This window comes from Sorex araneus, chromosome X, assembly GCF_027595985.1.
Source record: "Sorex araneus isolate mSorAra2 chromosome X, mSorAra2.pri, whole genome shotgun sequence".
In the NCBI taxonomy this organism is placed as follows: domain Eukaryota; kingdom Metazoa; phylum Chordata; class Mammalia; order Eulipotyphla; family Soricidae; genus Sorex; species Sorex araneus.
In genome coordinates, this window is record NC_073313.1 from 206,778,730 (window position 1) to 206,804,361 (window position 25,632).

Sequence of the window (25,632 nt, forward strand, 5' to 3'; positions counted from 1 at the left end):
TGCTCCCTCTGCCCCTCTTCTCTGCAGCGCCTTACCCTCCTCGTTTAAGAAGCACCTTTCTCCTTTCTCTCAGGCTTGAGGGAGAGTAGACGGGGGTGGGGGGATGGGAGAACGGAGAAGCTAGCTCCCTTTTAGTGGTGAGAGGGGCACATGCTGTGTCGTTGCAGAGTGTGCGTGTGTGTGTGTGTGTGTGTGTGTGTGTGTGTGTGGCGCATGCGCACGCTGGAGGAGACAGTTGCAGCATTTCCCTTAGTGTTTGCCCCAACCCGCTCTGGGGTTCTCCTTGCATCATAACCTCAGACTCAGGCTCTGCCTCTCACCCTCAGGCTTTCTGCTCTGAAGCATCTGGGTTACCTCCTCGGCCTATATTGGGTTTCTCCACTGTTCCAACACCCCAAGTTAATCCCCTCTGTGGGAAAGTCTCTGAGTGGTGTCCAATGCTGACAGCTCCCTATGCTCGTGGTGTGTGTGTGTGTGTGTCTGTGTGTGTGTGTGTGTGTAATTTTATTGAGGCACTGTGATTTATGACACTGTTCATAGTAGGGTTTCATGCACACAGCATTCTGGTACCATATCTTTCTCCAGAGTGTTCACTTCCCTCCTTCCTCTAATGGCCCCAAGGTCCCCTCCCTCATACCCGACCCCTCCCCCGCAAGCTCAGTTTGGCAGACCAGCTCACCAGTTCCATTGCCTTTGGTCTTTCATTGCTCCTTTACTGTGTTTCTATATAACCTGTTAGCTCTGCCCTGGTGGGGCAGTTCTTCAGTGCCAGGTCTCTCACTGTTCTCACTCTCACCAATATTCCTGATTTTCCAAAAGTTACTTGAGACATGCTGGTCCCTGGGACTGCCTTCTCATAGATTTTGGTGAACACTCATCACTGAGAACTCAGGAATGGCTTTGACCATCGATGACCTCAGAGGTCTTCCCTGCAACTTTCTCAGTGATAAAGTGAGTGTAGTTAAGCAGAACCCAATTCTTCTGATGGGTGAGCAGCTTTGCCTCCTGAATAAAAGAGCCAGGCCAGGGCCAGGGAGACAGCCCCCTGAGCACATGTTTTGCATGAGGGAGGCCTCGGTGGGTTTGATTCCTGGCACTGCATCATCCTCCCAGTGCTGCTGGGAGCAGCCCACCCTCGAGTACAAAACTGGGAGCAACTTCCAAGCACCACCAGGTTTGTTTCCCAAATAAATAAATAAATAATAAAAAGTAGCTGGTCTGGGGTCACTGAGCCTGCACCACAGACAACAGCAAGTAAGGTGTTTGCCTGGCATGCAGCCGACCCGGGTTCGATCCCTGGCATCCCATATGCTTCCCTAAGCACCACCAAGAGTGATCCCTGAGTACAGAGCCAGAAGTAAGGCCTGCATGTATGGCCCAAAACCCAAAATATAATAAATAAAAACAAAACCAGTGACAAAACCAAAGAAATATACAAGGGTGCATGAGGGGGCAGTAGGGGAAAGCGCCAGACCTAGGCTTGCTTTTGCCTATAGTACAGCCTCTCCTGCTTGGATTCTCACTGATGTCACCATTCTCTCTCCTGTCTCACCTCACCAGACAGACACTGAAATGTAGCCCTGGGCTCTCTCACCCACAGCTGCTGTGCTTATGTTCTCAAATAGAACTGTGTGATGGTTTAGAGGTTTGGAGTCAGAACATAGACTGAAACTCTTATCCACAGCTTTGTGAATAAATTAAAAATAAATTAGAAAATAAAGGAACTTCCTGTGCAAGCCCAGAAAAACCTGGTTGGAAATACACAAGCTGAGAGAAAAGAGCAGCCACGCTGGCCCTAGGAATGGTCTACATGACAGTGGAAGCCACACTTCCCCAGGGATCTGCCTCCCTGTCTCACCTGCCCTCCATGGCACTGCCAGGCACCAAGGCAGAATTTAGAGCCCAGGAACTTGCTGACCTTAATGGGGTGTTCCTTTCCAAGAAAAACTGTTATTCTGCTAGGCAATTTCAAGTAGCGATTAAATCATGCAACTTGCTGTACCCTGGAAATTGGAACTGGAAGATAAATTTGAGTAAAGTAAGCCAGAAGGAAAAGACAAACACAGGATGATCTCACTTATCAGTGGTATATAGAATACTGGGTGAAGAAATGTACTGTCAGAAAAGGGGAATGCCTAGGTCATCCTTTATAGAGGAGAAGAACAGAAAAGGAAAGAAATGATGGGGGATGGCATGGGATAGAATATGAAGTAATGGTGAATAGGCATCAGGACTTCATTTATATTGGTGACCTGGGTGAGTGGTATAGCCATATATTCAAAACACAGACTCAACAAAACTGAAAACATGAGTTCTAAGCTGAAGTCACTGAAACTGTATAATGTGACTGTCAAGTTGATAGGTGGGGATGGGCGGGGGTTAGGGTGGGGAGGGAATATGGGAACACTCATGGAAGGAAGTTGACACTGGTGATGGGATTGGTCTTGAAATATTATATGTCTAAAGCTGAGCTATCAATAACTTTGTAAATCATACTTCTTCAATTTAAAAACATGAAAAAAGGAGAAAAATGTGTATTCCTTCCACATAAAACTTACCTTCCATTCACCCTATGTATATTCCTTCTGAGTTTTGTTTAAATAAAGGGCATGTCTTTTTCTCAAAGCTTACATCCATGACTTGGGCCCAAACCTAAAACACTGAGTTAGGGAAAGTTCTGAAAATGCAGTTTTCAAAAGATTTAAATAGCCTTTTGCTTCTGGAAGTAGTACTAAGATAATCTTGCTTACCCGGGATATTGGTGGTGAGGAATGTGCACTGGTGGAGGGATGGGTGTTTGATCATTGTGAGATTGTAACCCAAACATGAAAGCTTGTAACTATCTCACGGTGATTCAATAAAATTTAAAAAAAAAATTTAAAAAGATAACCTTTTACACATTTTAATGTTTTTAATGCTCATTAAGTGTTGAACATCAAAGGAAATATTCTACTTGAATCTGGATGTCAAATACATTTTTTGGACTGTTACACAGAACCCAAAAAGATAAGTTACAGCAACGGAGGGGGCTAATCTAGGGAGAACTTATTAGCATTTTATCAAAACACTGCCTTTTCTGCAGAAACAAACAGAAAGATACATTCTTAAAAGGCTTCAGTGCTTAAAAGAAAGTGATTCTCAAGCATAGGATTCTTCTTGACCCCCAACACTCAAAAGCTTCTGCAAAGAAAAATAGACTTTTTTCCTTGAAGGAAGGAAAAAGTCACCTTTGAGGCTTGCTAGCCCTGCATCTATCTACTCTAGACCACAAATTCCAGCATCTTTTTCTTTCAAGATCGGAAGACATGGGTTTCTACTGTTATTTTTCAATGAGCTTCTGCAATTCAGATCTATAACCTGCTATACATATAAACCTTCCAGGTAAGGTGAGGAGGTGAGATGATTGAGGACAGGAGCTCATGATTCAGAAATAAAAAACGTGTTTTAGTGGCCCATCTCCAGGGCCCTCATGCTCTGGCCTTGTGTATTTGAACGTTTCCTCCCAAACATCACAAAATTCTGTCTGCTTTAAGGAGATGGTACAGCTATTGGGAGTCTGTGAACTCCTGTCTCTCTTACAAACAAAAAATCAAAAAGAGCAGGAGTTGTTTCAGGACAAAATCAAATCTGGATCTGATTAAATCTACTACTGAATTAGATGAAAATGGCATTTCTTGGTCTATGCTGCTTGTAAACAGTATGTGTTAAGAGACTATAATGTTGCTTGGCACCTGTACTCTCTTGTGATAGCAAGTGGGGTTGGGAAGAAGTCTGCTAAATGCCAACACAGTGATGAAAATGTTGAAGTGAGTTCAATGACATTTCAGTTATTCCAAATAAATCTCTCTCTGCTTTTCTAGAACTTAGTGTCTTCTCTCCCCTCCCCCATTGATAAATATAATATTAAAAGTAGAAAAACCAAGGACCAGAGAGATAGTACAGCAGGCAGGGTGCTTGGCAGCTGACCTGGGTTCTGTCCCTGAAAGTCATATGTTTCTCTGAGTACCATCAGGAATGACCCAGGAGTAAGTCCTGCGCACCACCAGATGTGGCCCAAAAATCTAAATAAAATTAAATTAAAAAAATATTAGATAAAACAGATAAAAGCAGAAAAATCCACCTGAAATTTATTATTGACATTTTGAGATATATGTTCATCCAGGTCTATGTTTATTTTGGTATGTAAAGTATTTTATATTGACTTTTACTTCCTTCATTTTGTTTTTGATATGTGTTAGAGGGGAATTGTAGTTTATTTTCAATGGTGTGGCTTCTATTTGCAAAAATTAGTTTGGATAAAATATAGTAATCTCTATATTACTTTCCTGCAACAGCTATAACAAATGACCAGAAGCATGGTGACTTAAGATAACATGCATGAATATCCATGCATGAGCTTGCAATGATGTAGTTTAGATGTCTGGAATAGAATTGGGCTTGTGGGTAAAATTCATATTGGTGGCAGGCCAGTTCCTTTGAAGGGTCTATGAAAGATTACATATTGTTTTTACCTTTACCCATGAGCTGTTGGCTTTCCTTGGCTCTTGGATCCTTCCATCTCCAATGTCAACAACAACAACAGCAAAATAGTCTGAGTCACAATAACATGGCTATTTCTCTAGTTCTAATTTTTTTTGTCTCCCTCTTCCATGTTTAAATATATTTCAAAATTACATTGGCTCCCCTTGGAAACATCAGGATTATACCCCTAGTATGCTTTAACTTAACCACATCTGCAGAGGCCCTTTATCCCTAGTTATTCTTACATATTTTTGAGTTCTGGAAATAACTATGTGGACATCTTTGGGAGCATGTAATTCTTTACATTCCAGTCTCATACACAAACTCCCACCTTCTCTTACCTTCTAGAATTGATATATATATATATATATATATATATATATATATGTAGCATTGTATCAATGGTCTTATTACCACCTTTCAGTGAATATATTCTTCCCCTCCATTTGGTAATGTCATTATCAAACATTTCAAAGAAATGGAGGTTTCCATCAGAAAAGGGAACTCTACTGTGTGGTGGGTTGTTTCCCTGGGAGTCCAACTTAGCATCTGAAGAATATGGGTAATGACAGGAGCTTTATGTAGGTCCTAGAACTGATAGCCACAGAATCCTGGAACACTGTAAAAAAAACTATGCTGAAATTAGAGAGAAGCTACATGACTACCCCTGTAGGTAAAACCAAAAAACATCATTTTTAAATTAAAGCTTTCTTCCTGAAAGTACAAATTGCAATGGGGAGGGGGCATCTTAACTACATGAACGAAGAAAAACTATCTCATTTCCATTCTAAATCAAGACTCATTCCTATCCCTTAGATAGGTCATTTTAATCTCTGCTCATATTTATCTTGTTTTTCCCTTCTCTCTGCTCTGATGTTTGTTATGCTTTGAGTAGATATTGATTTCCTTCTCATTAAGCCTGCAAACATCTAATCACTCCTATTTGGTTTTCATTTTTAATAATTTATATTTAAATTTTGGCAAATTAAGTGGTCTAATTTTGCCCTTTGAATGCTTATGCATTCAAGTTCCTTAGATAGATTTATCTCTTTTTTTTAACTTCTATTTTGAGTTTTATAAAAATGAATGCTTCTTATTATCCCCCAACCCATAATTTTCTTTAGTGAATTTTTTGTTTAATTTTCTTTTGCTTTAACATTTTATTTTTCAGACACCTCTCATTGAACCTCACGTTCCTCTTCGTCCTGCTAACACCATTACCAAGGTAATGGGATGTAGGGGGTTTATGAGCTAGAGTTAGCATCTTAAGTAACCCCTGCAAGTGGTCCGAAACTTGGATACATTTTCTAGAGACAAAAAATACTCAGTGTCTTGTTCTCTGCATATAAGAGTGACAAATCACTCAAATGAACAATATCAATGTATGAGTGATTTGTATTTTTCAAGTCTGACTCAGATTGAAAAGTGATCTAAGGATTATTCTTTTTGTTTCCCATCTAAAACTTTCTTTTATCTTTCCTTCTTTTACCTGATTCCAATCCAGGTCCCGTCAGAGAAGATCCTTAGAGCTGGAAAAATTTTACGAAATGCCATTCTCTCTCGAGCCCCTCACATGATAAGAGATAGAAAATACCACCTAAAGACCTACAGGTATGTGTGCCAACTCAAAAGGCTGCATCTACTCAGATTCACGTTTGGTGAAATTGGAACATACATTTTGCTGTTTTTCCACCCAAGGGGCAGCATGTTTTATAATACTACTGATTCTAGAAAATCTACACTTATCTTGGATTCTTGCTTAATTTTAATTAACCCCGAGATTCCCAGGAGTTACTCCTAAACTACTTCACATGGACATTGGTTTAGTTGTGCTAAAGAAAGAGAAAATTGTTTCTGTATTTCTGTCAGTGCCTTTTAGTCACTATATTTAGGTGACACATACTGAGAATTTGTGCCAGGCTACTTTTCAAATATATCATTTCATCTTCATTACAAACCTACAAGGTAGGTGTATAACCGTTTTTCAGACAACAGAACTGAGGTTCAGAGATAGTAATTGTTTTTCTTGTCTAAGTCACAATTCTGGTGTATGACAGAGCCAGGATATAAGCCAGATATAGTCGATTTCCAAGCCCAAGTGGCCTTTTCATTTCTTCCATCTCTCATTCATTTATTCCATATGTTTATTAAGGTCCTGCGGGGTTCCAAGCACATTTATGTTCCAAGTTCTAAAGAAAGGGCCATGAATAAAACATCACTGCCTTTTACAGAATTCATTTTTAATGTAGGGTTTCGGGATAGCATGCATGATAGCATGTTTCCTACTTTCATCATATAGTAAGAAACTCAGCTCAGTATCACATCTATAATCACAGAGGGAAAAAGACATTAGTTGTCATTTGAGCCGATAGAGACTGGTGCAGAGAGAATACATTCAACCTCTGGCATAACTGGACCATGGTAGCTTAACTATGGGTTCATGTCTAATCCTTAACTGCTGATGTTATCAGTCCAACATGTGCTAAGGAACTAGAATGGCCTCTATCAGGCCTTTCCACTCTGCCTGGTCCATGGCTCAGACTCCCAGTCCTTTTGTGACACTCAGGCAGACTCGTTCTCTGATTTAGCCTAGACATGATCTCAGAGCAAATCATACTTAACATGAGTCAAAACCCATTTGGTTAACATGAACCAAATTCATAACACACACTGAAAAGCCCAAAGACAAGTTTTTTATCCCCAGGCAGGACAGAGGTCTGTCCAGTGGCTATCATTTATGGAAAGAATCTGAAAATTTATACCTGGTTCACCCTAGAGCAAATCTCAAGATAAACCACTTTGTCAGAGACAAACGTAGAAAAACATTATCATCAGACTTTCCTCCTTTTGGGTTCACTTTTTCTGCAACTAACACTCTTTCTGCTTGCATCTGTCAATGCAATTTTCACAAAATCAAAATGGAGAGTTTCCTTGTTATATTTAGATTGGCCTTTTCTTGGTAGAATTTTGAAAGTGGGATTGAATTTGTTGTTTATTCTTATCAAGTGGTCCTTTCCTCTTTTGACACATTCCATCTCTTACATTATTCATGTAACCTTATTCATGTTCATATTGATTCTTACTGGTTTCTTTTCTATCTGGTTTCTATAATGTCTGAAAGTCTTCACCAACATTGTGATCCCTATATGCTATTAAATTTTAAAGGAAATGAAAGTGGGTTTTAAGTATGTATCATATTCCTACAAAGGATTAAACATTTTTATTCAATAAGTGGATCTCAGACTTTCATATGGCTGAAAGACCTTTCTTTAAAAAAAATGTTCTTTACCTTAATTTTCCATAATCACAATTTCTTGTGATTATGCTTTCCCAAGTGTTGACTTACATTAGGGAAATTCCATTTTAATGTCATCTTTGGTGACAAATAATGGAAACTAGATGTCAGAAGTCATACTCTCTTTCCTATTCCATAGTACAGGATTTGAAACTCCTGTAATATAGGCGTTATGTCTATTCCGCACCCTATGACACCAAGTAATGATGTGTTGGTGTGGTAATGACCCAGGGATTCAGCTGGAAGCCAGAAACATGGTTTCTTTTTCTGGCAGGTTGTTTGGGTTCCTTGTCCCAGATTTTGTTCCATGATTCTCCTCTCATCTCCTGTACCTTATCCCATATATTACTGCAGTATTAAGAATTTGAAATCTCTATAGATGAAGTATTATCCCCAGTGATAACACTCCTACAAGCTTACAGTTAAGTCTAAAGCAACCGGAGGTTGTTAATGGAGAGGAAGTCCAGCAGTTACATCACTTATGAGAAGCACCATGGGGTGTCTTTGTTCCCTATTCTATCCATGATATTCTGATGCCCTTATACAAAGGTCCAGATGACCAGAAGTCATCTCAGTGACAAGTGCTTATTTTAGTAAAAGTAGTCACTGGGTTATTGACTACCACATGAAACTGAAGCTTTTTCAGACTGTAATTAAGGATTTTTCCCATAAGCAGATTCTCAAATTAGAACTCTTCTGACAGGTTATATGTTTAATTGAGAATCAATATTTGTATGACGGCTCTTTGCTCATTAGCACTCTAATGTGTGGATATAAGCACATAAGAAGGGAAAACTAATGGCCTCAATATACATCTTCCTATCTAATATCCTTGAGTCAGACTTGAATCAGGACATACCAGGAGCTTGGAGAGATTTCAGAATTTGTATTTTTGGGGCTGGAGAGATAGCACAGTGGGTAGGGCATTTGCCTTGCATGCGGCTGACCCAGGTTTGATTCCCAGCATCCCATATGGTCCCCTGAGCACTGCCAGGAGTTAATTCCGGAGTACAGAGCCAGGAGTAACCCCTGAGCATTGCCAGGTGTGACCCAAAAAGCCCCCCCAAAAAAATGTTTTCAGAATTCGTATTATGTTGGAACTGGAAATAACCTAGAGCACCACCTCCTCGTTTTTTATCATGTCCTTCTCATAGACGAAGAAACTGAGGCCCAGAGACTAGGAACAATACAACCCAAGTCATGTGACTAATAAATCCTAGTCTCAGAGTAACAGAACACAGGGACTGTTCTCCAGCTTTAATGAAAGAGGAGCTCCCTGGCTGGATCTGGGCTCAGCCCGGGCTCCAGAAGTAGCAGCATCCTTAGCATGGGAGGAGAGGTCACCAGTGACTCACACCCAGCTGCAGGCAGTCTGCCGCTCCCTCCCTGTCTCCATGTCCCTTGAGATTCATCCTTCAGACTTTGTGTTTCCACTTCCTCTCTTAAACTGTCCTGCCTAGACACCTGCCTTCTTTCTCCGCCCTTCTGAAGGGTTCAGTATTGCCTGGTGAGCGTGTATTGAATTATATGTTTCCTAACTGAGGCATACAGTTTTCCGGTCCTGACCAGCTCACTACAGAGAGGTGTCTGAAGGATGAATACGTAACTCTTCAGACAGCCAGAAAGCATTTGGAGCTCTTCTGTTGACAGACAGGCTTCCCAGACGTGCTAATGCTCATTACATAGAACTTTTTCCTCTAAAGGGATTTGCATCGTTAATTGCTTGTTTCTCCCAACACCCCTCTGAGAAAGAGCAGTAGTATTACTTGAAAATATAAAGTGCTATATAATTTTGCACTTCTACAGCACCTTTCATGGAGCACCTCTGAGTGCCTCACAAGCATTAACTCATTCTGCAGAAGGCTCTTGTGAAGACAGTCAGAATTCTTGCTCTGCCTTCATTTTCCCCTGAGGGTTTTTTTTTTCCCCAGTAGCTCCTGAGGAGACAGTGTGTAGCCCTGTGATCAGTTTGTCAGATAAACGCACTTTAGGACCACCGTTTCGTCTCCCTGGGTGCCACAGCAGCTAATGAATGCTCTTGCATTTAGGCTGCCTTGCTGAGAAAGTCCTCTGATGAACTGAGTGATTTTATTCCTCAGGTTTGCAGGAATAGATGGAGAGTCTGAGGCCACACCACAAGGGTGCGTGGCTGGCAGTGAGACCTCTTTGCTGGAAGGACGGACTCTCAGCTCTTTGGAAAGGTGTCTTTTCAAAAGCCATCTTCTGTTCCTTGTCTCCAAGGGAGTGACTCCTCTCTTTCTTGGATCTCGCCTCCTTTCAGACAATGCTGTGTGGGAACCGAGCTGGTGGACTGGATGATGCAGCAGACACCATGCGTTCATTCGCGCACTCAAGCTGTGGGCATGTGGCAGGTGCTGGTGGAAGACGGTGTTCTCAATCATGGTAAGAGGAGACATGCCCCCAGGAAGCCCCCCAAGAAAGGTTCAGTATATTTCCCCGGGTAAGTTGTTGTCAGACTTCTGGGCAGGCAAGTAAGAAGTAAGATCTCTTGCAGGACCCACAGAGCTGGCCTCTTCATTTAGTAGTAGAAATAGAGTTGAGTGAAGGCAGTTGATAGCTGTGTTCCACTGTCGTACCTCCCTAACTTGGGAGAATGTAGGAAAGGAAAATGAAATTGCATCAGTTCCAATTATGTTTATTAGTTTGCATTCACGGTTCATTGATAGTGTGATTATGGCACTCTGTGCATCACATAGCAATCCTGAGACAGGGACGGGGAAAAGAGCTGTGAAACACAGAACTGGGCGGACGACAACAGTCGAGAAAGTAACAAATTCAGAAGCTGCCTTTGCACTCTGGCACCATCCAAGAGAGCCAGTTTGTGTGCCCATCAGATGGTCTGAAAATCAAGATGTGCTCTGCATTTGCACCTCCCCTATCTGCAGGGGCTAGTACTGAGCAGAGAGGCTGCTCAAGACCAGTGGGTAACTGTGGTTGAACTGCTTGTACCATTGGGTTTAAGACCCGTGTTCCAGATTGACCAACTATTAAGTCCATTCATTTAGTCTCACATGAAAGCTAACGCTGATTTTGTCAGAATCGCTCAGATGGTGAAGTGTCTGTGAATGGCCTGGAACCTCTCACTCAAGTGCAGAGTCTGATTGGGTGGGTCTGGGATAAGGACAGAGTCCCAAGCACTGCTGCTGTCCCTGTCCCAGGGTCCACATTTCAAGTAACAGGGATCTATAGCTTCTCTCTACCTTTCCACACTCCATCCTGAAAAGGAATTTGTAATCTTGGAGACATGACAGGGGCTACGGATATTGCTCAAGTGACAGAGCAGATGCCTAGCCTGTCCAGTCCCCGGCACCCCATGCCACCCCACCATGAGCACATCTGGGCATAGCATTGGCGTCCCCTGAGCACCATCAGGAGGAAAAACATACCAGATGTGGCCTCTTTTTTTTCCCCAAAGCTTCAAGACATATAAACAAGGGATTTTAATTATCCCATTGATGGCCCGGTCTTTTTCTTTATATCTATCTATTTATTTTTTGTTTGGATGCCACCCAGCAATACTCAGGGCTTACTCCTTGCACTACTCTTGGGGATTACTCTGGCATGTTCAGAGGAAAATATGGGGTGCCTGAGATCAAACTAAGGTAAGCAGCATGCAAGGCAAGTACCTTACCCGCTGAAATATCTCTCTAGTCTTAAATCTCTTAAAGAAATAAAGTGTATGTGGGGGGCGGGATTTGTTATAATCAGAACTGAAAGGAAATCAGCCTAGGGTTCTTCAGTGACTATGACAGTTTTGTCCAGCTATTTTTTTTCCCTTTTGGTTTTGAGGCCACAGTGGTGGTGCTCAAGACTTTCTCCTGGCTCTGAGTTCAGGGATCACTCCTGGCAGGGCTCGGGACCATATGTAGTGCTGAGAATTTGATCCACGTCAGTTGCATACAAGGCAAAAGAGCCCTATTCATGGTACCATCTCCGTGGCCCCCTGTTGTACTTTTTAAGCATATGGAGACATGTTTCAAAAGAGCACCAATAGAAAAGTTTGAATTCTGATCCTCCTCAAAGAGGATTTTCAGTCTGCATTTCCAAAACGTTTCCTGGAGCCTGATCTGGAAGTTGATCAGTTCCCTGATTGATGCATCTGCCCCAAAGGCTAAAAAATAATGTCCCCATTTTGTATTGTTTCTAAATTTTTATACATTAAAAACATACGAAGTACTAAAAAAAATAATAATAATGTCCCCAGGGACACCTCCCCCTCCCTTCTCCCGTTTTTTAATTTTTTTTTTTTTTTGCCAAAGCACTCATCTCCTTTGGCAGGTTCTCCTCAGAGAGTCTGGGACTGTGGGAGGGCAAGGGTGAGGAGCCCGTCACAGCACAGCCCTGGGCGAGGCCCCTAGAAAGCTGGGGAGTTGCCCAGCCTGGGCACTACTTGTTTGTGTCCATGGGTCTGGGAAAGCAGAGAGTTCCCAGCACCACATTCTGCCCCATGTTCCCCACAGTGGACCAGGAGCACCACTTCCAAGACAAATATTTATTTTATCGATTTCTGGATGACGAGCACGAGGATGCCCCTTTGCCTACTGAGGAGGAGAAGAAGGAGTGTGATGAGGAGCTCCAGGACACACTGCTGCTGCTGTCCCAGATGGGCCCCGATGCCCACATGCGGATGATCCTCCGAAAGCCGTGAGTACGGGAGTCGGGGAGGGGGGGAGTGGCGCTCCCCTAGGGCGGCGGGGCGAGGCCGCGCACATGCGCCCACGTGTATCTGGGCACGGAGAAGCGAGGCTGCTTCTAAAGCTCCGGCCTTCATCAGGCGCCCAAGGAGCCACTCAGAAGAGGTGGCAGGGCAGTGTCGGTTCTTTTTTTCACGTTGTCTTTTTCATTTTAAGCCAGAAAAAAAAAAAAAACTCGTTCGAATTTCTCGTTCGAATGCATCGGAACAGGAGAGATTTATTTAGCGGTTGGCTCAGGATATCATATCGGAGTCCACCTGTAAAACAACCTTTGTTCAGGGATAAACAGAAAGGGCTCTGTTTCTCTGCCAACCTGCCGCTGCCCTTTCTTCAGAATGCCCCAGGGCAGAGGCCACCGTGCCTAGCCCTCCTGCCTCCTCTCTGCGCTCATTCATTTACTATCCCAACACCAACTCCCCGCCCCCGTTCAGAACCCTCTGCTCTTAGTGCTCTCTCTCACTCTCTCTCTCTGTCTGTCTCTGTCTGTCTCTCTTTCTCTCTGTCGGTCTCTCTGTCTCTGTCTGTCTCTCCCTCTCCCTGTCTCTCTGTCTCTGTCTGTCTCTCCCTCTCTCTGTCTCTCTGTCTGTCTGTCTCTGTCAGTCTCTGTCTGTCTGTCTCTCTCCGTCTCTCTGTCTCTGTCTGTCTCTCCCTCACTCTGTCTCTCTATCTGTCTGTCTCTGTCAGTCTCTGTCTGTCTGTCTCTCTGTCTGTCTGTCTCTCTGTCTCTCTGTCTCTCTGTCTCTCTCTCTCTCTCTCTCTCACTCTCTCTCCCTTTCTCTCAAGTAAATGCCGCTGCTTTCTGAAGCCCTAGAGACTTGCCGTGGCCAGGGAGACCTGCTTTCCCTCCCATCTCAGCTGAGCTCTGCCTGACCATGGTGGAGCCCTGTGAGCCGGGTGGAACCTCAGAAGAGTGTCAGAGAATGGCTTCAGCAAGCCAGGCTAGATCGAGCTCCTCTTCCTTCTCTCCAGGACTCTCCACCCAGTTCTGGGCATGGCCCAATCTCAGGGAAACCTTTTCCATCAGGGTCCACTTGGCCCATGGTTCTGACACCACCACTTAACTTCGTTTTCCCTCTGGAAACGAAGTCGCCCTCCGCCCTGCAGCCAGTGCCAGTGGTGGCTCTCAGTTCTGAGTCACTGGCTTACCCAGCCTTCATTTATTAGTGGGTTCTGACATTAAAAAATAATGTTAAAAAGAGTTAACCTTTACATCAGTTGTGTGTCCACTGGACACTTTCCAAGAGTGAAGTGTCCCTTGACCCGACATCCCCAATGTCTGCCACTCTTGTGACTCAGTGTGCTCCTCTGTTCCCATCTCTGAGGTGTCCCAACACCCCACCCTGCTGCTCCGTGCTACAGGAGCCTTTCTGCAGATCTCACAGTTGCCATGCCACATCCGCTTCCTCAGAAACATTTGCTTGGGTCTTATGATCCTACACCAGGTTCTCAGAGCCCGTTCCTGTCCCAGCTGGTACAACCTTATTTCTAGAGTCATGGTTTTCCATTATTTTTTGGTTTTAGCATATTTTCTTCCAACAAAAATTTCACTGGAAAATCCAAAGTATCAAAGAGAAAAGACACAGCATCTGTTACTTAAACAGATCGAGCATCCAAGAAACCTATGTGACCAAAGATGCTGTATCTGCCCTGAAGGATCTCAGGGGAAAGTGCCCGTGAGGCACAGGAGAATCCCTAGGTCTTGCAGTGCTCAATGAACCTTGCAAACCTGCTTTCCTTTCAGTCTGACAGTCTCTCTCTTCTATGTCTCCCTTCCTTACTTCCTGCCACCCCCCTCTTGCTATTTTCTTGCTGTCACCTTCAGTCTTAGCCAGGCCATCTGATGTTCCGGAATCTAAGGTGAAACAGCCCCCAGAAGAGCATTTGGAAATGTGTGCAACTCTTTCACTTGTCAGTGCCTGAGGGGTCATGTTGCTGGTCATTCAGTGCCTGAGAAGGACCAAGGGAGATCAAGTGCAAACCAGTATCTAGAACGCTATAGAATAAGGTGCTATCCTGAAAGTAACTTCCCAGTTGAGAAATATTGCTGGAGTTTATTTCTTTGAGTTTCTTCAAGGCAGAGACATATCTTATTCTGCTTCATTCAGTCGATGATCTCTTGCTTTCAAATATTTCTAGAATTCCTGTTTTGCTCTAGAAACTATAGTGGTTGCTAAGACTGCAGCACTGAACGAGAAAGCTACATCTTCTTTCTGGAACTTTCTATCTAGTGCAGGGGGCAGACCTTAAACAGTGAGTTGTGCAGTAATCATTTTCCCACAGTTGAATCATTAGCTGCAAAGGAAAGTGTAGTGGGACACAAGAAGGAAGTGTGAAGGAGATTTAAGCTGATGAGGAAGGTACAAAAAAGGCTGTAGAGTAGCTCTTATCCCTCCAAGTAGACAATCAATAAACCTTTGCTGAGTGAATGAACGAAGAAGTATATAAAGCCAGCTAATATTCCTTTAACTCTTAGTTGCTTCAAGGGAGGCAGAAATGGCCATTTGATTCACAAAGATTTTTGAGGATCTAACGAAAGGTTTAAGAAAGTAATGAAGTGGTTCCTGCCTTTGGAGAGTTTGTAATCCAATGAGAGAGGCATTCCCAAATTAGATTCAAATGCAAGGAACATTTATTGAGTGCCTGCTGTGTGCCAGACACCATGCTAGGGGCATTCATACTAATTGTTTGATTCACCCTCACAAAAGCCTGAGAGCTGGTTTCATGAGTCTCTCTTGGAAATAGGGGCTTGTGCTTGCACTGTTTTTTTTTCTTCCAAACTTCACTGAATTGCATGATCCTTCACAGCCCCAAGAATAAATTTACAATCTGAAGATAAACTGGTTATAGTACATGTTTTGTCAGGCCTCTAAGAGACATTGTTCTGAATGCCCCTGAAATTTTCCCATATCCTCAGGTTTTAAGGAAAAATAAACATTGGAATTGGCCTAGCAGGTATCTTTTTTGACTTGGTTCTCTTAGATTTTCTCTCTACTGGAATAATAACTTCCACAATATGGGGAAGTGAGAAATAAGGCATCTTAATTTTTGAGAACTGACTTTCATGTCACAACACACACACACACACAGGTTTTCTTTCATTGCTGGAGATTTTGCTTTACTTAGGTGGGCAGAAAATAAGCTTAGTTGATCAAGAATTAAGAGTTGCCAGTATCACGACTTGTCAACTTGTCTTTTAAGAGACCAGCTGAGAACTTTGATCTTGGAAACTTGAGGGCACGTTCAAAGGTCTTAGAAATGTTGATTTTTAACTGCCCAAACTGCCAAGTCATTAAGAAATGTAGAGACAGGAGATGCATTGGCACCATATCGACCGGGGCAGGACCCCCCAATCTTTTAACTCTGCACAGCTGCATTTTTATAATAGTCACCATTGCCAGAGAGGTTGCAGAACTCTGATAATTACTGGGAAAGAAATAACACAATATTCTTTGATGAGAAGATTACTTCGAGAATTTGATTGTATAATGAAGATGTTGCTTTGAAAGGTATTTCCTATTGTTCCGAATCTGAGACTCGCTAGCAAAAAAAAAAAAAAAGTGTCACTTGTTTTGACAGGCTACTTAGAAAAATTCTCTGTTTATTACATTAACTGCAGCATTTTAACTGTCAAACTATGAAAGAATGTTCTGTAGTTTAAAAAACAGAATAGAGCTTCAGGGGAAATTTTTTGGCACACTCTTGTTGCTATTGGTATTGAAAAAAAAAACATACATTCTGAATGTGAAATTAGCTTTTTATGTGGTGGCAGGCAGAGTGACTCACAATGCCCAGCCTGGTTACGCAGGTCTGCACCTGCGTGGCACTGGGGGGCAAGCACTATAGAATAGTGACAGCTTGTCGGCACTGTTGTCGCTGCTTCCAGACAGGGCCATCAGACCTAAAATGAGCTCTCAGAGCCCATTGTTTTGATTTCACTTTGTTTATAAGTCTAAAGACAAGAGGTTACCCTGTAGCAAATGGATATTATGGAGACTCTTCTCTTTAGAAAGGTGCCATGTGGCTGCCTCCGAGTGGGCGCTTTGGATGGGGAGCAGGGGCAGAGATGCCCCTTGACCAGATAAGCAGCAGAGTAAGTGCTGGAAGCCAACTGGTTACAAGGTGGCCTCAAGGAAACATGGAAGTCTCCTGCGTGCGATCTCTTTCCCCCAAGAAACGTGAATCCCAGTGTTCACTCTGTGTTCAGCACGGTCTCAGACCAGCCTGGTGGGAGAGAAAGGAGGTCGGTGCTATTTCCTAAATATAGTTCTAGGTAAGGTCTACAATCCCAAAATTTCCTAAAACACCAGATGCCCAAGTATCTTCAGAAGAGAGAAGTCAGCTGGGTCTGAGAAAAATGGGGAAAAAATATATATATATACACATAGATATATAAATCTATGTGATATTGTAATATGCATATAAGGAAACTGTTAGCAGGTTCTAGAGTCTTTCAAATGGGATAGCGACTCAAAGACTTGAGTGCAGTTAACTTATTGCTAAAGTAATTTATAGCATAGGCTGTGTATAAGGTAAAGGAAACAAGATGACCAAACAATGTGAGCCGTTATGGAGGAGCACTGTTGACCTGACATTTGCCTGTGTGGTTCTCTTGGCCTTCTGTTCCACACACCCCCGCTGGAGGGCACTGGAGAGACTGTTCATTTTCTCTCCGTTGGCAGAGACTACATTAGTTAAATCTTTAGCCAAATCTTTTCTTAAGAACGTGACATTTGAAGTCCTGATAATTGCAGGTAAATTTGCTTCCTTAAAAGAACACAGATTAGAAGCCTAAATTCAGTGGTGCCTAAAGTTTTTCTATTGTTTTCTGGTGGGGGCGGGGGCAGGGCCAGGGTTTGAGCCATATCTAGTGGTGTTCATGGGCTGTGTCCAGTGCAAGACCAGGAGTCACTCCTGCAGTGCTTGGGACCGTGAGGTGCCAGGGATTGAACCCAGGGTTCCGGCATGCAAAGCCTGTACTCCAGCCCTTCAAGCCATCTCTCCAACCCATTTTAGAGTTTTGATTTCATCTGGGAAATGCTATACAATGCTCAGAGTTATAAAGTTCATCCTCAAATGTAAATAAGATGAAAAGACAAGTATGACTACAATAGCCTGATCTTTGTGGGATGAGAAATTCACAGTGAATCTTATTCTTCAGGACATAACAATACTTTGCCTTTGTCTTAGAAAGATTGCTCTGCCCTGAGTGAAAGCTAATAGGACTTACAGGATAAGTGGTTGCATTATGCTGCCATTTCTTGGGTTTGGATATTCCTCTCCCTATAAAAGCAACTTACAACCTTTCTTTAACTTTTATTTGCTCAAGGAACCAACTGTTGGGTGTTTGCCATCAGGAATCAGAATTGAGCAAGAAGAAAATGCAGAAAGCTGCCCATTTAGTTTGGGCTTCATTATAAGGATGACCTCATGATTTTAATGGCTTTATTTTTAAAGTCAATCTGTTCATTGTAGAAAGTTTGGAAATGACTCAAAAGAGTCCATTGAGAATACACACCACCTCTATTCACTTCTCTCGGAGATAATTACTATTAACATCTTGGTGCCCATTCTGGTTCCTTTTCAATTCCTGACATGTTAAACTTTAATATAAAATAACTCAACTATTCCTTAGGGATGAGATTTTTAATAGCTACCTATAGTCTGTCCTCTGCATGTTCCTCCGTAGATCCAGTCTGTCATTATTGAATGTTTAGGTGATGGAGAATGTCCTTTTATCTTTAGAGCAGTGGAGATTTTTATTTTAGTACTCTTCTTCCTAGAACAAAGGGAAGAACCCCTAGCCTGCATGGATGAGAAGGTGGGGGTGGGAAAGTCAGAGCAGGAAACAATAAGCTGCTTTACCCGGAGAGCGTGCCCAGACCCGAGATCAGTAGATGAGGCATGGATTACACTGAGGTCAGACTGGGGGGAATGCTGTGATCATTCCAAGTCTTGACTATAATTTTATAAACCTTGTGAAAAACTCTTCGCATAGTTTGTTTTCTTTGGGCCAGGGGTCACACCCAGCAGTGCCTCTTGGGTAGAGCTATTCTGGGTTTGTGCTCAGGAATGGCCCCTGGAAGTGCTCAGAGGACCAGATGTGGTGCTGGGGACTTGAACCAGCAGGGCCAAGTGCCTCATTGCCTGTACTAGGTCTCTGATCCTTTACAGAGTTTTAAAGAAAGGTGTGTTACAGTTAGATTTGCAGAAGGTAGATTCTCTTTTCATTGTGAAAAACAGAAGAACGAAGACATGAGACAGAATGCTGGACTTTAATTTCTATGAGGTTAAAATGAATTGATAATTTAATGACAGCATTTGTGATACAGGCAATTAGACCCAATAGTCTGCCAAATAGAATGAAAGTAATACTTGGCATGAGAACTCTGGATTATTGTCTTCCAAGGTTACTATGTTACCTAATATTTCCAAATCACAAATCCCTTAAGCTATACAATGATTTTAATAGTACCTACTTACCCTTTAGCTTTTTCATAGGGGGGATTGTAAACTGAAACACAAATGCAGTTGTAGTTCATCACAGTCAACATTTGCTGACCACAGCTATTCTAGACACTAAGTTGAGCAATGATCTAATTCACTTCTTTCAAGAGAACAATTCAAGAGGGAGTTCTTTGTATTGTCCCCATTCTATAGATTAGGAAAAGATTTGGGTTGGAATCTGCCAGTAACTGTCTAGAAAGTGGGGGATTCAAGATTTGTGCCAGTTTTGTCTGACTTTTGAGTCTATGTTTTAAAACCCATCCCAAACCAAAACAGATTTTAAAATAGCCTTTTTGAGACTCTTTGAATGTTCTAAGGTGAGACATTTTAGAAATCTGAGCTTAAGCTGAATATTATTGACTAAACTAATTTCATTCCATTATTACCCTAATGAAATAGGTTCATTACATTATTGCCCTATAATAAAATAAAGTATACCATCTAACTGTGGAAAAATTCACATTGTTTCACCAGTCAGAATTACAAACAAGGAGCTCAAGGAGCTGGAGAGAGAGCACAGAGGATAAGGCACTTGTCTTGTGTGCAGCCAAACTGGATTCAACTCCTGACACCACATATGGTCCCCCAAGACCTCAAAAGTGATCCCTGGGGCTGGAGAGATAGCACAGCGGGTAGGGTGTTTGCCTTGCATGAAGTCGAATGATCCCTGTGCATCGCTGGGTGTGACCCCCCGCCAAAAAAAAAAACGTGATCCCTGAACACAGAGCCAGGAGTAAGGCCTGAGCACCACCAAGTGTGGTCCAATCCCTGCCCACCCCCAGAAACCAGAATTACGAATGAAACACAATAACTAGGTTTTTGACCCTTTACAGAATTTTAAAGAAGGTGTGGGGGCTGGAGCAATAACACAGCGGGTAGGGCATTTGCCTTGCATGCAGATGACCTGGGTTCAATTCCCAGCATCCCATGTGGTCCCTCAAGCACTGCCAGGGGTAATTCCTGAGTGTATGAGCCAGGAGTAACCCCTGTGCATTGCCGGGTGTGACCCAAAAAGAAAAAAGAAAAAATGGGGCTGGAGCGATAGCACAGCGGGTAGGGCGTTTGCCTTGCACGCGGCCGACCCGGGTTCGATTCCCAGCATCCCATATGGTCCCCTGAGCACCGCCAGGGGTAATTCCTGAGTGAAGAGCCAGGAGTAACTCCTGTGCATCGCCGGGTGTGACCCAAAAACAAAAAAAAAAAAAAAAGAAAAAAAAAAGGAAAGGTGTGTTATAGTTAGATTTGTAGATTTGCAGAAGGAAGATTCTCTGCTCATGGAACACAAAGAAGGAAGACATGAGACAGAATGCTAGACATTCATTTCTATGAGGTTAAAATGAATTGATAATTTAATGACAGCATTTGTGATACAGGCATTAGACCCAAAAATCTGCAAAGTAGAATGAAAGTAATACCTGGCATGAGAACTCTGGATTATTATCTTCCAAAGTTACTATAAGTCACCTAATATTTCCAAATCACAAATCGCATAGAGCAACCTCACCATACGTCTCTTTTTTTGAACATCAAAAAAACTGTTGATTGGGGCTGGAGTGATAGCACAGCGGGTAGGGCGTTTGCCTTGCACGCGGCCGACCCGGGTTCGATTCCCAGCATCCCATATGGTCCCCTGAGCACCGCCAGGGGTAATTCCTGAGTGAAGAGCCAGGAGTAACTCCTGTGCATCGCCGGGTGTGACCCAAAAACAAAAAAAAAAAAAAAAGAAAAAAAAAAGGAAAGGTGTGTTATAGTTAGATTTGTAGATTTGCAGAAGGAAGATTCTCTGCTCATGGAACACAAAGAAGGAAGACATGAGACAGAATGCTAGACATTCATTTCTATGAGGTTAAAATGAATTGATAATTTAATGACAGCATTTGTGATACAGGCATTAGACCCAAAAATCTGCAAAGTAGAATGAAAGTAATACCCGGCATGAGAACTCTGGATTATTATCTTCCAAAGTTACTATAAGTCACCTAATATTTCCAAATCACAAATCGCATAGAGCAACCTCACCATACGTCTCTTTTTTTGAACATCAAAAAAACTGTTGATTGGGGCTGGAGTGATAGCACAGCGGGTAGGGCGTTTGCCTTGCACGCGGCCGACCCGGGTTCGATTCCCAGCATCCCATATGGTCTCCTGAGCACCGCCAAGGGTGATTCCTGAGTGTAAAGCCAGTAGTAACTCCCTGTGCATCGCCAGGTGTGACCCAAAAAGCAAAAAAATAAATAAATAAATAAATAAATAAACTGTTGATTGAGTAGGATGAATGATGTTTGATTATAGAGCTACTATACTGAAAGCTAGTAGCTCAGTAGCTTAGCATCACATAGCAAAAGTACATCACTTGTCACTTGTCATCCTGTTGATCATCGATGTTCTCAAGTGGGCGCCAGTAACATCTCCATTCATCCCTGTCATGTGCTGGTGTAGTCCAATGGCTTCTACTCGCTCCAGGAGCATGAAGAGCCTCAAACCATTCATTCAGGATCTTGACAAAGAAGTTTTACCATGTTGTAGCTGGGTGGCCATGCGTTCCTTTGCCATCCCATGGAATCTAGTCAGAAACAGCTCTAGTCCAGCGGTCATCTCCAAATCGCATTACATGTCTGGCCCATCTGATTTTCGACGCTTTGGCAAATAGACAGTGTCCCTGATTCTCAATTGTTGACGGAGGTCAGAACTCCAGATTCCTTCTCTCACTTGAGTGAAAGGTGATACTCCAGACATAGCTCTTTTGATTCCTCTTTGGGTGACCCGAATAGTGTTCTTATCCTGTTTTTGTAGGGCCCAGGTGTCTGAGACGTATATTAGTGCAGAAAGAATGGTGGAGTAGAAAAGATGTGCCCAGAGCTGGAGGTTCTTCGTCCTCTTAACAACATTTTCGATGCTCTTGAATGTGTTCCATGCTGCTCTCTTCCTCCTGCGCAGCTCAGGTGCCAGATCATACGTCATGTTGAGTTCTTGACTCAGGTACACATAACTGCTGCATTCGAAGATGTTCATTCCATTTAGAGCAAATGGAACATCAGGAACTAGTCCATTTCCATGAACATTGTCTTCGTGAAATTCAGCTGCAGTCTGACCTTTCCACACTCACGGTTGAAGTTGGCCAGAATTTATGTTGCTTGGCTAATGTTTGGTGTTATTAGAACAATGTCATCAGTGAAGCGGAGGTGGTATAGTTGCCGACCATCTATCTTCACTCCCATTCTTTCCCATTCCAGTCATCAAATGATGTTCTGGAGGGTGGTACTGAAGAGTTTTGGTGAAATGTTATCACCCTGCTGAGCCCCCCTCTTAACGTCGATGATCACTTTCTTGTAGAAAGGTGAGATCCTGGTGGTGAATCCATAATACAACTCATGGAGGATCCTGATGTACTGAGTTTGAATGCTCTGTTTGGCTAGAGCTTCAATGATCAATTCAGTCTCAACAGAATCAAAAGCCTTCTTTAAATCAATGAACGTTAGACAGAACAGCATCTTGAACCCTCGCAAAACCTCAATGAGCTTGATCACCATGTGGATATGCTCGATCATTTTTGGAACCCAGCTTGCTCTCATGGTTGTCCTTCGTCTAGTGTCCTGCCAATTCTATTCAGGACGACTCAAGTGAATAACTTGTAGACGACGGACAACAGGCAGATCAGGTGGTAGTTGCCGATGTCATGGATATCTTCCTTCTTGTACAGCAGGATGGTCCTGCTGGTTTTCCATTGGGACGGGACCTTGCATTCAGACAGGTAGCATGTGAAGAGCCAAGCCAGTATATTGATGAGTACTGGCAGCAGATTCTTCAGGTGTTCAGGTCCGACATTGCCTGGTCCAGGTGCGTGCTAGATGCTTCCTTACTGACGAAATGGCATGTTGTATTTCGGAAGGGAGAATGCTGGGAACAACCTATCTATCCTGTGGAATTTGGAATGTGGCTATCGAAGAGATCCGAGTAGAAGTCGTGGATAACCTTTTCCATTGCCCTTCTGGAAAATGTGATAGATCCATCAGGATGTTGGAGGGCAGTCATCTTAGTCTTATAGTTGTCGAAGAACAGGCGGGTGTTGCGTATGCTTTTCCTGGCTTCTGCCTTATCGGTCAGCACTGCTGCTCTTCTCTCTTTGAGGTCTTCCTTTATCGCTTCTCTGCACAGCTTTGTGAGCTCGGATATTAGCTTGTGATTGCCTGAGGCTCACTCCAGACCATGTTGGTGAATGAGCTCAAGAGTTTCCAAAGACAGGTGTCTTTTCGTGGCTTTCTTACTCTCAGTGTTCCTTGCACAATCGTGGAGATGCTGAACTGGTCAATCGTACATATATGACTGAATCAGGAACTGAGCCCAAATCTTCTTAGTCCACGTCCAATTTAACTCTTGCTTTTTGTTTCTCATGGATAATATTCTTTCTTCTTAACTGGTTAGCCTCAACTTAGTCCTCTTTGTTGAATTTACCAAAGATCTGTGAAAAAAAAGTATAATCCACCTGTCCTTAATTACTTTTTTTCATTTTACAGTTTTTAATCAAGTTGTATATAACTTTATTCCTGCATCTTCTCAAGCGTTTCTTCCTTATATTTGTCCTTCTCCTTTCCTACTTGGCGAGACTTGGCTTTTCGTTCAAGGATCTTTTTTGCGATCTTTGTCCAGTTTTAGTCCGGTGATAACCACCTTACTCAGGTGAATGCCCACATGGACAGTTGTGCCATTTGCCTTCTCCCGCTGGACTCGTTCAATGTAGATAACATATTTCTTTCTGTAAACCTGGACTACTTTGCCAATTTGCTGACCTTTGTAGTGTCTCCTCACAACCTGAACCTCGTCGTCCATCCGGCTGGGCATGGATCACACATTGTACTTCTCTCTCAGCTCTTTGGAAAGAGGGGAAGACATAATCTTCCTATGAATGTGGGAAGATGCATTGAAATGCCTCTTACGGTTCTTGCTCCGGTCCGAAGTCACAAAAGGATTGAACTTCATTTTGGCACTTCAGCGATGGCCACAGAAGGGACTGTCCTTAATTATTTAAGAATTAGTTTTTGTGAGCTAGGGAATTGACACAAGTGACAGCACATGCCTCGCCTGCAGAGAGCCACGAGTTCGATCCCCAGCGCCAGCTGGACCCCCAGCACTGTGAGGTGCCGTCTCCTCGAGCTTCAGCCCGTAGGAGGTGACAGTGCTCAACACTGCCAGCTCTGGCCCCATTCTTTAAAAAGGAAATGGAAAAATGAGTGAGGAAAAAGGAATGATACATCCTTATCATACCTCCTCAAAAATAAGTGAATGCGCTTTTTCAATCTCTGCCTCATTAGATGGAGAACTAACTACTTCCTGATGCCATCTTCAGCTTACTTGCTGCTTCGGTGTTTCAAAAGAAAATGTTAATAACTGCATCTTCTTCAAGGTTTACTGTAGAACTGGTAGCTTGCCTTATAATAGACACTTTGTGAATGTTGGTTATTTTCCATTTCCAAACATAATAAATCTTGTCTTAAAAGCTTTGAGCACCCGGAGCTTTAGCATTTGGAATCCTCACCCCGAGACTGATAGGAAACTTTTATTTATCACAAACATTCATAAAACCTTCGCCCCTGAACACTATTGTTTTATATATATATATATATATATATATATATATATATATATACATATATATGTATATATTCTGGCTGTGACATGGGTTTACAAGATTGTAAAACATTTCTAAGTTTTAGGGGTACAGTGTCACCTCACCAGAACTACCCCAAAGTACTGCTGTGCTTGGACCCTCCCTTTCCTCTTATTGATCCATCTCTAATTTTACACAGAAGGAAAGCCCCTGAGATATTTGTGCTTTGCTATTGGAACTCCCCAGGGGCATTTGAGAAGCTGACAGTGTTGTTCTCTCTGCTGGTGCTCAGTGAGGAGGTGGCAGGCTGCAGGGCATTGCTAAGTGGGACACTTCACATGCCCAGTCCCCAGGCTCTGGGGTGTCCCCAACCCTTGGGAATATCAACCCCGGAGGATCTCAATCCCAGGCTGAGGCTGCGAGTGTCCTGCATGGCCAAGAAACATGTTTTGTCTTGTAAAATTAGGATATCCCACACCAAACTTTTCTCAAAGGGAAACAGAACAGTCAAGTTCTCTAGAGCAGTACCTCTCAATCAGGATCGCCACAGATGAAAGAGGACCACAGAGGACCACAGATGAAAGTTGCAAGCATGGGGGACCCTCGTCTGGAAACAGAGGACCAGCCAGTAGGACTGGAGATGGGGGTGCACAGGAAAGAAAGAAAGTCAGAAGGGGCCACAGTCATAAAAAGGTTGAAAAACACTTCTCTAAAGTATCTTCAGAGTGTTGAAAAATAACTCAAGTTTGACAAATGACATGTAATCAGGACAATCTGGGAGTTTAGGGTCGGTGAATACCACAAAAATTAGCATTTCCACATCCCCCCCTTACCACACACACACACACAAAAATCAGATATTTAAAAAAATTAACCTTTGGTTTGTTTTTGTTTTGTTTCTGGGCCACAGCTGGCAACACTTGGGGCTTACTTCTGGTTCTGTCCTGGTAGGGCCTGGAGACGAGACAGACTTGACTATCCCTTTGTTCTCT

The 25,632-nt window shown here is 42.9% G+C and overlaps 1 protein-coding gene and 1 pseudogene across 2 annotated transcripts in view; one reads left to right on the forward strand and one right to left on the reverse strand.

Moving 5' to 3' along the window:
- RAPGEF4 (Rap guanine nucleotide exchange factor 4) overlaps positions 1–25,632 on the forward strand; it is a 338,326-nt gene that overhangs the window by 224,039 nt on the left and 88,655 nt on the right. Inside the window, exons 7-10 of one of the 2 annotated variants that reach the window (XM_004601156.3) lie at positions 5,693–5,746; positions 6,026–6,132; positions 10,098–10,219; positions 12,298–12,481. In XM_004601156.3, coding sequence (XP_004601213.1) covers positions 5,693–5,746; positions 6,026–6,132; positions 10,098–10,219; positions 12,298–12,481 — 467 coding nt within the window. The remainder of the gene's footprint in view (positions 1–5,692; positions 5,747–6,025; positions 6,133–10,097; positions 10,220–12,297; positions 12,482–25,632) is intronic. The other variant, XM_004601157.3, reaches the window with a different exon arrangement.
- On the reverse strand, positions 23,502–24,018 carry LOC105943092 (60S ribosomal protein L26-like; annotated as a pseudogene).